General features: G+C 37.5%; 1 protein-coding gene across 37 annotated transcripts in view; it reads left to right on the forward strand.

The window, feature by feature from the left end:
- Positions 1–12,080, forward strand: part of SORBS2 (sorbin and SH3 domain containing 2) — a 155,493-nt gene that overhangs the window by 118,736 nt on the left and 24,677 nt on the right. For 19 of the 37 annotated variants that reach the window (XM_071807618.1, XM_071807600.1, XM_071807601.1 and 16 more), the window contains 5 exons: positions 160–243; positions 2,335–2,391; positions 6,322–6,374; positions 7,044–7,231; positions 9,468–11,030. In XM_071807618.1, the coding sequence (XP_071663719.1) occupies positions 160–243; positions 2,335–2,391; positions 6,322–6,374; positions 7,044–7,231; positions 9,468–11,030 (1,945 nt within the window). The remainder of the gene's footprint in view (positions 1–159; positions 244–2,334; positions 2,392–6,321; positions 6,375–7,043; positions 7,232–9,467; positions 11,031–12,080) is intronic. The other 18 variants (XM_071807611.1, XM_071807612.1, XM_071807622.1 and 15 more) reach the window with 5 other exon arrangements.

Below are 12,080 nucleotides of genomic sequence, written 5' to 3' on the forward strand. Positions count from 1 at the left end.
CTCATTCTTAAATACCATCTTCATTCTTTGATATTATTTCATTCCTTTCCCCATATATGTTTTGTGTTTGTGTGTGTTTGTTGTTAAGGTGACATGGCATTTCTAGCACTTTGCTCAGTGTGTGCCTTTTCCTTCCCTTTTCCTTCACAACTGCTCCAGACTGATCGCATAAACCCAGATGACTTAGATTTAGAAAACGAACCCTGGTATAAATTCTTTTCAGAACTGGAGTTTGGACGTCCGGTAAGTGAGGACAGAATATTAATATTTAAACATTAGGAAAATTATTTTTATAATGAGGAATTTGCAAATTACCAAATTCAGCAAAAATATGACAGTAAAGTTAGTATGTTGGGGCTTTTTTGAGAAAGGTCAATAAAGTCACCTCATGCATATAACTATTATTTTTCAAGTGGGCCCTTAAGTTACCAGAGTAGTGGCTTTAATAGCGTTAATACAGACTACATATTAGACAAATAGTAGTGTATAAAAATTCAGAGAGCAAGACAAATTGCATATTAAACAGGGATGTTTACTAGTCTCCCTAAGTCTTTTGCATTTGGCTGGATTGTTTTTGAACAATCTTTCAGAACAGAAAAACATGTCAGTTTGCATTAGAGATGCTAAGCTACAAATCATGTAGTTTCCCTGAAGGAAGGTGGCTAAATTTAAATGCATGCAGCTGTATAAAAATTGCTTATAGTAGTAAATACTGATTTTTTTTCCTCTATTATATGCATACATTCAGAATGAATATTTTGCACCTGAACACAGAGATATAGGTTTGCTTTGTTTTCAAGCTGGACACATGCTTGAACAGAGAGACCAATTCTGCTCCAATTTTCACAAACAGCCACATCCAAAAAAAAAAAGGACTCAGGCAAACATTTATGTTTAAAATTATAAACCTAAAAAGCTCCATTTGGTTGAAACACCTACATGTCAGAGATACCTCAGTTTTCCACCTTTGGTTGCCTAGGCACTCTCAATTTTTCTGCAAACACCACAGGCTTAACTGGATGTCAGCACCAAAAGTTGTTTATTTATTTCATACAAGAATAAAATACTGTAGCTGTCCTCAAACAAAGACTGAGCTCGAGGTCTCCCTTGCTGCCTATACAGTGCCTTAATGACAAGGCTGGAGATGCACCTGCTCTTGCTTCTGCACACACCCTCTCTCTGGCTCAAATTATTTCCTATGCACTCTAACATCTTTAGGAAAAATGATGACAAATGTCTTCATCACAGAAGAATGTTTAACCCAGTGGTTACAGCATTTTCCAGACAGGTGGAAAACATGCATTCAGATCTCCTCAGAAAAGGGGGGAAGTAAACACAAGCATTCCCTCAATCTGGTTAAGTATTCTCATAGCTTCCAGGACCCTGGGCAGCTTGAGGAAAAATACCCAAAGCACCTGCTGACAGGCAGGAAATCCCAAATAGGTATGGCATCTGAGCCAGAGAGCATCAGGATTTAAAACATTCCCATTCTTATCCTTCCCTGTTAGCCTGCAATTCATTGGAGCCCCCTCAGCATGATAAATAGTGGCGTGTCAGGCTACGTGAGGAGCCTGAGCACTTTTCACAAGGCCCTGGGGGTGCTCTGGGAACCAGATACCTTCATCCCTTTTTGTAGCCATAGCCAAAATCAGAACTTCCAGCTACCTCAGTGAGAGCAGAAGAGAAAGCAAACCACATACATTTTTTTAAAACTTTAATTTTTTAATCATAATTTTAAATAATTTTTTTAGATTACCCATTGAACACCACCTGAAAATTAAAAAAAAAAAAAAAAAAATGTATCTGGCTTTACTTTGTTGTCCAGTGATCTATAATATATTACATTTTACTAATTACCTTTTATCTCCTTTTATCTAGCCATTCAAGCTGTTTTGTCATTCCTTCCTATAGGTGGGCAGAAACAGTCCAGATACATTCTTCTGATGAATTATATGTCAACAATATTTTACTGATAATGATAACTTGAGAGTAGTGTCTCCTGTAAGATAAAGTAAATTGAGATTTCCCCAGCAGAACAAAACTGTGCTGCTTTACACTCCTCTGTCTCATCAGTATTAAAAACCGCTAGTATTGGTTCAACTATTCCAGTTATAAATTTTACCAGCTAAAGTTACTAACGTTTCATTAAGATGCTTATAATTTAAAAAATATTATAACACATTCTTCCTTCCATTCTACCCATGTGTGTCACTCTTCGTATCTGACATTGTCAACACTTAGTTTCTAACTGTGTCACCTTCTCCACATGTTTCATTCCTTGCTGCCATTGATTCTGCTCCATTTCATCTCTACACTTCTGATTTTATGATGCAGCCACCTAAAAAGCTTTTGGACTATGTTCGAGACAGTTCTTCTGGTGTTTCCAATGAGGTAAATGAATGATTCTTGTTCAGATGATTGTCTTGGGAAGAGGGGTTGGACTGCTCATTTATGTCTTCAGTTTGTTAAACTGTAGTGGTTTCCTTCTCATAGCTATGTGGTGTTTCTAATTCACAATTATTGTATCTTTGTCTTCATATCTTTCCAGATCACTAGTGCATTTGGATGTTGATCTTAGTATCCTAGGAACTGTGAGTCCTTATCCCCAAAATGTCTCAGAGATTAACACTCAGAATTACACAACAGCCCATATGTCTCTAACTCTTTGACAAATTCCCACTTCTTCAGAGTTGGGCAAGTGCATTTCTTTCAGACACAACCAATGCATCAGCACGGTAGTATTTTTTAATTAAAATATCAGACTGCAAATTCTGTGTGTCAAGTGAAAGCCTTTGTGGCTAAGCTATCATTTCTCCAATGAAGTATTTATGAGTAAGGTTGCTAAACAGGAAATACAGCAATTAATTATCCTGTTGTAAATTTATGACTGCAGGATTGACAGTCACTGTCATTAATCCAAATAAAACACATGAACGTCAGGTAGTGGGCTGTCACTGCCCTACTCTGAGTGGGAGAGATTCAGGCTGTCATTCCTTCTCCCCTCCCTCCCCATTTTTAAAGGGTTAGGGCCAAAGTCAGTGAATCCTGTAATGGCAGCTTTACTTCATATGGTGGCTTTACTTCATTCATGTTTGTGATTTTGCTCTCATCTTCCGTAGTCTCTACAAAAATTAATGCAAATCGTGCCCTTAAATTGTGAATCATTTGCAAGTTACCCTGGTTTGGTTTTAAGCTCTATAAATCTGGAAAAACCTCATGGTTGTGAAATTTGGGCCCAGTTCTCTGAGACAATAAGCTCCTAGTCCTTCACTAATACTTGAGAGTACTCGATATATCAAAGAAGACAATCTAAAAGCACTAGCATTAAATTTGAAATATTAGCATGTTCAGTAGGTCTGGGCAAAACAGCTATTAAGTAATACTGGTTTTCCCTCTGCTTAATTGACAAAAACATCCTTCACTTTGAAACTTTAAAAATCTTTGAATATGATAAATAATTTTCACAAACTACAGCAAATTAAATATTTTGCGGGGGGAGGGGAATATTTCAAAACAAGTTGTTGAAGTATTAGACCCATCATGCAAACAGGCCTCTTTGTTGTTTATAACTTTTGCCTGCTTTTCCTAACTTCATTTTCAGTCATGATTAAAGCCTTGATGCATGAAAACAGCCAAAACATTGGCTTAATTGTAAATATGTATCATCTGCTTTTTTGAGTAGAACTGAATCAAAATATTCAACAAAGTCTGTATTTGGTAGTTTGGGGTGATTGTCTCCAATATTTGTTTTTGTCTGGCAACTTTTATCCATATAGGGCAACGTTGAATATTTTGGAAGATGCCTAATTAGCTTTGGAGATGGAGCAGTTGGGGAGATTTCTGTTTCTGTTGGGCCACCTGGAAGTGGGTTGGAGGGATCATGGGTCAATATGTGGCCAAGAGCTGACACGACAGCTACAAACAGTGGTACCCACTCTTGGCACTAGAAACCAACCATATCCACTGTCAGCTTTCACCTTGTTTGCCATATCAGTGTGGCTCTGCCTGTGGGTAGAAGGTATAAACTCCATACAGCCTATATGTAATAAAAATATTGTATTGTAGAACGTGCAACATACAGTATCTTTCATATAGAAAAAAACTTCAAAGGCGGCATCAAGGAAAAGGCAAAAGAGCAAGTTAAGTTACACTCAAGGTGATAAGAGTATCTTAAAAGGACAGAAAGCAAAAGCCATGTAGGAACCCAGCAGTCAGTTTTGGCATGACATACACTTGATGCTGTTTTAGGCTGATCACTAACACACTGTTGATGGCCTGGGGAATGCTGTGGATAGTGGTTTGGTTTCAGCTATGTGATTTATTCATTGCCTTCTATAGGAGGCTATAGGGAGCTACACCGTCCTTGGGATTTACATCATGATCTGTATAAACCCAGGGCCATTAAAAGTGGTGGAACGTAATCACTGTCTTGTGGCTGTTTGGCTACTATCATGTGATAAATGCTCTTTGCCCAGCCTCTAATGGAAGAAGTTGACTCCTGTGGGGAAAAAAACCAAACAAACAAAAAACAAAACAAAAAAAACACACACCACAAAAAAACACCACAGTGGCAATTAATCTGAAATGTTTGTATCACCTCATGAAACAGTTCTAACACAGATCACGTGTGAGCCTGAGTCTCCTTCTTCTGCTGGTACGCAGAAGAAATACTTGAATACTTGTCCACAAAGTGAAGAAATTTCTTTTTGGAAAAAAATAAACCCTTTTTGAAACCCTTAACTTGTAAAGAACTTATTTTCTCTGGAAAGTAACTTTGAAGTCTTTGAATTATTAACACTTTAACTGTTTATATCTCAGCTGCCATTCTTACCAAAAGTCTGAAAGTTTTACCTGATTTTAATGTGATTTAAATTAAACTACAGTTAAAAATTACTGAGAAAATCTGCATGATCTTAAATCAAGTTTTAGATAACATTTGATCCATATTGTATCATGTTTGTGTGGTTCTCCCTGCCTCATAGTATAATAAATTTTGGTATAATCCAGAAATCAAAACTTCAGGTAGTGTCTTGATAGGATCACTTGCTATGGGGTGCAGGTCTTAAAGCCTGCTGAAAAATAGCTCTAACTGAACAATCATATTTTCTTTATAGTGCGCCACCTGTAAAAGTAGTTTCAACAGTTACTGTAGAATGTCATTTAGAGTATACAGTCTCATGAAATCTGTTCCCAAATATTTGTAGATTATAGGTGCCTTCTAGAAGTATACATAAGCGTCTTTACAAATCCGGGTGAAGTCCTATTCATGAACTTGCAATTTAAATCACTCAGGGAAAAAAAAAAAAAAAAAAGAATACCTAACAAAAAGCACTCACACAGGCCATGAGTGCCATTACTTCTACAGTCCTTCTGTACACAGGAAAGTCTGTAAAGATTTTGCCATGGAGAAAAAAGTCTAGAAGGCTTCTATAGAGAGAAAAATAGTTCCTGCAGCTTACAAAGCTGTATAATAGTTCTATTTCCAGTCCATCAGGTTAGCTCTGAAATGACCTGTCAGGAACTTAAAACAAGTTTAACGTTTGAAGCACACTTCCCATGAAGAAACACCCCAGGGACCATGCAGTTTGTTCTAGATTCATACCTAGTTACCAAAATTGTAGTATTACCTAATTCTGGCTGCAGACTTGAAAGGTATTAAATGATTGATTTATAATTAGTGGTCATTTAAGGTTGACTTTGTGTCAATAACAATATTACGGATCAGCATTCCTTTCCGTCTTCCAGGATTCATGCAGGAGCTAATTCTGTAACTCCACAAGCAATGACTAATGTTCTGTGATAAGAACTGTTCTTACCAGGAATATAAGGTGGTCAACTACTGACCACAAACATCGCGGGATTTACAACAGTTTCTGTCTATAATTGACTGTGGGGTTTTGGTGAGTAATTGGGAGGGAGGAACGGCTCTGCAGACCTTACTTGCACAGGAAGGAATTTTTTACAGATTTTTTTTTGTTTTATAGTAAAGGTTTGTTTCAGCTGTTCTGTATCTATTTTTTGAAAAGGGAATGGAGAAACATGACTTTGGATCATTATTTAGTAGTGCTTTACAAGAGGAAAAAAAAAACATTGTTGAAGTGGAATATGAAATGAAATCTAGTAATGCTTTTTAAAAATTGCATAGCTGTTCTCATGAAATATTGTAGTATCTATTCCAGACTGTCCAGGATGGCAATCATCATAGTCTGTTTTTATAGGATTTGTCACAGAGTAACAGTCATAATCAAACATGCTAAGTGGAAATAGTCACCTTTTTTTCAAATACAGGTGTATAACAGATTCCTATATTTGTTTTCACAGACTTCCTTATATTATCGCTATTCAACAGAAAAAGGCCTGGACAGGCCATCTAGGTAAGAAATATAATATATTATTTCAGTAGACACAGATTATCCAGCTTGAGGGTTTTCTTTGTGACCTGACACCAGCAGGTGTGGCTAAGAATCAGATTTTAACATTGATCTTGTGAGCTACTGATAAAATAGAGCGATGCATGGAGAGGACGTTAATCTTTTGATCCTGCAGTGCAATTCTTACTTTCGTTTTATGAGGACTTACTGATTTACATTCAAAATAAGTCATACTGTATTGTGGGTCTTTCTACTAACACCCCTGAGGTTCCTTCTCAGCTGCAGCGATCCACCATTTAACCTTACTGCAGGCAGCACTTCCAGCACCGTTTCCCCAAGTGCGCTACCTCATCTGTTCTCGGTGTCTATCGTTTTTCTACCTTTGTGTTGAACTTCTAGTAACAAAAAATAGTCTTAAAAAACTTGATGCATTTATTTCAAAGCCTTCACTACGAAAATGACATAGCAATTTTGTATAAAACTTAAGTGTTTCTCTGTGAAATATGCTGTAAGATGTCTGAGATGAGAGCTTCTCCCCTTTACATGTTTTTGATCTATTTGTTCTGGCATTGTTTAATCTACAAACCAATAACATAATTATGAGCTTACTTTCTAAATTCCTGAATTCTGCTCTCAGAATTAGACTGCTGCTAATACTGCTTATTTCTGTAGTTCTGCGAGTACTGCAAGTGACTACAGAAAGAGAAGGAAGTCAGAACCTGCTGTAAGTCATCAGAGGGTGCACAGTGACCAGAACGCAAACAGACCTGGTCTGGGCCGTACAGATCTGCAAGGCCCATGTACCACCCTTAGAAAGCCTTTAACTAGCTCGTCTCCTTCATCTCCATCACGAGCAAAAGGTAAGAGGAGAGCATATTTGTTAGCACAGAACTGCTGATGCTATGTTGTACAATACATTGGTAGTAAATGCAACTGTTTACTGCTGCTCAGTGCAATTGGCTGGGAGATTTACTATACAAAGCAATAGCTTTGGGCCTTTCCTGAAAGCCTAACTTATTTAGTGTTACATGTGTAATTTTAAGCTGAAAAGGTGGATTTGTAACAAGGATTTTCCAGTTTCAACTGCTTATTCTAACAAAAGGAAGTTGACTAAATTAAGACTATGATTTGTACCACCAGATATAATCCCATGAAGTTTTATTAACTCCACTACTTTCTTATTGAATTATTGTGATTTTAAAACTGGTTTCAGTATGTACAGAAACTAAATCAAGACGAACAGCATATAAGATTAATGATGTGTTTCCAGAGTAGCAGACCTGTCAAATCTAAAGCTGATGTCTTAGACACTGTCAACTATCAGGACCTAATTTAATCAAGCAAACATCCAGTGTCTGATTTTTGATTTTGTAATTCCTTGAAGTATTTAGTGTAGCATATACAATCTAATTAGCTTCTTTTTCCAAGTAGCTCGCTGTTCCATTACTATTCTCCATGTCTCTCCAGAAAAGAGATAATTGAATCAGTCATTGGTTTGAGTTTGGAGTTTTGGGTGGGGTTTTTTTTAGCAAGACAAAAGGTTTCCAGTAAAACATATGTTGGAAGTGACATACAGAGTAATATCATATACAATATGTCTCCTGTTATTTTTATTCATTTAATTGCTGTATTTTGTAGCCATACTTTCTAATCAGCCTGTAGCTGCATTAGCAACTGTATAAACCTTCATAAAAGTCAAATCCCACTGAAAAAATGTAATTTCCAAGCTGCAACAAAATGTGCCAGACAAAGAAAAGCAGTGAGGAGTACTAAAGAGCGAAGTGACGGAACAGTAAATGTATTTTATATCCAGTGTTACAGCAGTAATTTTAAAAGTGGGTAAACTCAGCCATTTGGTATACCAGGCCAGGCAGTGAAAAGTTGGTAAACTCTGTTTACGTGCATTTACCTTTGACTATACCACTGATAATGAGCACTTACTATAACTTAAACACTTCCTGTATTTGAAAATCCTTCCCTTAACATCATGTACTGCAGGTAATTAACATTTGGAAGGTGACCTAACTGTGTCACTCCTTTCTCTCCCAGCATTTTGAAGCCTACTAGGACATTACTTTTTCTTGAAAGCAACAATTTTGTTAAAGAAGCAGCACATTATAAGCTGTTTGATCAGCATCGATGTTGAACTCAAGTGTTTTAGTTTCTGATTGAGATTCAACTTGTTCTTCTAGAGAGCAGATTGAGCTGTTAGAAATATGTGTCCTGAACCAAATGTTGCCCTTTTTTTTGAAAGTTCAGCATGGGTATGCAACCCCAGTTCCAAATTTGTTTCCTAGGGACTTCTAGATTAAGCACATGCTTAAAAATGTCTTTAAACTTGCTTAAAACCTCAGGCTTTGTTAAGCTTATCTGAGGGCTATTGTTTCTTCTATGTGCTGTCTAGGCTCAGTAACTGATGCATCTTCCTTTACACCCGTACAGCAGCTCCTCAGCAACCTTCTTTTTCTCTCCATAAGCTGTAGAAAACACCACTCTCTTCAGTGCTATCACACAGGAAACAAGCAGGCTACCTATGAAAAACCGCGATAAATTTCCCATTTGATCTTATATAAAGAATTATCTTTATCTTAAGTATCTTAGAATATGCAGTTGCTGTGAACTCTGAGCATCATCCAGCTCAAAAATTCTGAACAACTTCTTTCAGAATCGACAGGTGGAAAAGTCAATATTTGACTGAGGTCTAGATTTGTTGATTGGCTTCATATTTAAAAACTTTGCAGATTTTCTTGTCTGTTCACCTGCTTCAAAATCAGTATTAATGCTTGTTTACTTACGTTGCTTTGGCCTGGGTAGGGAGAGGACGTGCAGAGGGAGTAACAGCTCAATAATTCATATGGAATTATTGCTGATGTTCAAATTACCATGAGTACATTTTTACAGCTGGAAAATAACAAAATTATTAGCTCTGCTGCTCCAGGCTGTAGCAACCTGTGTACTGACCTAAACTATAATAATTGGTGCATTAATTGCTGTCTCTTTTCTACTCTTTCTGATACTGATGTTAATCCAACTTTCTGAATCTTTTAATTTCTGGTAATGTCTCTTTTTTACCATGCTGCTCCATGGATTATAAAGGTGGGGATATTAGCAAAGTATATCCATCCCTTTTAAGTTATTCAGTGCACAACCACAACACCTCAAATGAATTAGAATACTGTAGCACTTACAGACAACATTTAGCTGTTCCAAATGATTCAAGAAGAGCAATCAGCTACAAGAATGGCTGGCAAATGACTCGCCAAAATGCAGAAGTCTGGAGCAGCACAGAAGAAACTGCTTCTCCAAAGATAAAATCCCGTAGCTGCGACGATCTGTTAACAGATGATCGGGATAGCTTTCCCGATGCACAGGCCAAGTCTGAAAGCATGGGCTCTCTCTTATGTGAGGAGGACTCCAAAGAAGTTTGTTCAATGAACTGGGCCTCTCCCTACGTTCCCGAGGGCCGTGGTAGTGGTAGGTCAAGAGTTCGTCACAGGTCTGCACATGATGCCCCAGGTTTCCTAAAAATGTACAAAAAGATGCACCGCATCAATCGCAAGGACTTGATGAATTCTGAGGTGATTTGTTCTGTGAAGTCCAGAATACTGCAGTATGAAAAAGAACAACACAAAGGTATTCTTCAAGGCTGGAGAGAGTCTTCTACTGAAGAAGTGCCCAGAGACATGGTGCCAACCAGAATATCTGAATTTGAAAAATTAATTCAGAAGTCAAAATCTATGCCGAACCTAGGTGATGAAATGTTGTCAGCTGTTACACTAGAGCCTCCTAAAAATGGCTTATGTCCAAAGAGGCGATTTTCTATAGAATCCTTGCTGGAAGAAGAAAATCAAGTCAGACATCCCTCTCAGGTACAACGAAGCTACAAGTCTAAAACCCTGGTGCCAATTCATATTGAAGTGACCAGTGATGAGCCACAACGATCGCATATGGATTTCTCAGACAGTGATCAAGATGGAGTGGTTTCTGATGTCAGTGACTTTATCCAGATAGAAGGTTCATCCTTTTGTAGTGAAAGTGACTTCGACCACTTTTCCTTCACATCGTCTGAAAGCTTTTATGGATCAGGCCATCACCACCACCACCACCACCACCACCACAGGCATCTCATCAGCTCCTGCAAAGGGCGATGCCCAGCATCCTATACCCGCTTCACCACCATGCTAAAGCATGAAAGGGCTAAACAAGAAAGCACTGAAGATCCGAGGAGACAGGAAGCAGAGTCTGGCCTCTCTAAGATAGCGTTCCTAGTCAGTCCAGTGCCTTTCCGGAGGAAAAAAAGTGCAGCTCCTAAAAAACAAACTGAAAAGAAAAAATGCAAGTCGTCTGTATTTGAAGCACTAGATTCTGCACTTAAAGACATCTGTGACCAAATTAAAGCTGAGAAAAGAAGGGGAAGCTTGCCCGATAACAGTATATTACACAGACTTATTACTGAGCTGCTTCCAGACATTCCAGAAAGGAATTCATCTCTTAAAGCTCTGAAAAAGAGTCCCATGCACCAGCCTTTTAACCCACTGCCTCAAGATGGTGCTATCCATTGCCCACTGTACCAGAATGATTGTGGAAGATTACCTCTTAGTGCCTCTTTTCCAGACCTGGACGCAACTAACAACAACGATAGTGCACTGTGTTTCCAAGGTGGATTAACTTTCTTCCTCTATCCTTGTGGTTTACTTCTCCAACCTTATTCCCTGTATTTCCCACCCTTTCTCATTCCATTTTCATTTGTGTCGTCTGTAAGAAGCTTTCATCCCACAAAATTCCTAATGAAGGATGTCATTTTTACATAGGTGATGAGGATAGATGAATTTGCTGTCTATTCACAAAATACAGTAACGTGGACAACTGGAATAATGGTGTATTTCAACTAATAGATTGTTAGTAATAGAAATTACAATGGTGTTATTAAATGAAGCAATGGGGTTTTTTTCCTTGAGAAAAAGACCTTACAGAAATTGACTGCATGCATCATAACATGCATCATAATTCATGCACTGTGACAGAAAGCATCTGTCAAATAGAAAACTTTATTATTAAAAAATCTGCATCTAAAACATGCTATAATGTATAGTTTTGTTACATGTGAGCGATAAAAATGCTGGTAATTCTGCCAGTATCATATGAAGTTGATTCTGTTTTCTTACAAAAATACATTAATTCCGCTGCTTTAGTTTTTTGTGAATAGACCCTAAATCATTTTAGGAAGTTTCCATCTCCACTGTTCAAACAATACAATTTCCAATTTCTGTGGCAGCAAAACTAGTTCTTCTCATAGGATTTTCATATATCTATGAAGTTTCAAGACATTTCATGCCCTCTTATAAGGCCCTCAATAATCAAAACTTGAATGAAATTTTCAGGGTGAGTATAACTTTTTTAAAAGTCTGTCTTGACAGTGATCTGGTTTTCAAGTTACTACTTTGAGTTGTTTGTTGCTCTGCTTCTCTTTTTCTCAAAACAATTCCTTGAGCTTAAAATGTTTTTAAAGTTTAAACTTGCGATATTAAATGAAGCAAACTAAATTCATATCAGGAGTGCACAAAGGTGTATTCTCAGATGATTTAGATAAATGTCTTTGGCAGGTCTGTAATTTATTTCTGTTTTTAAATGGTAATATCTCTGTGTTAGAGAATTGTGCTTCTAAGACATACAGTCATCTGTGACAGAGTGTCTTTGAGAAGTTAATGG

This window comes from Patagioenas fasciata, chromosome 4, assembly GCF_037038585.1.
Source record: "Patagioenas fasciata isolate bPatFas1 chromosome 4, bPatFas1.hap1, whole genome shotgun sequence".
NCBI classification, from domain to species: Eukaryota; Metazoa; Chordata; class Aves; order Columbiformes; family Columbidae; genus Patagioenas; species Patagioenas fasciata.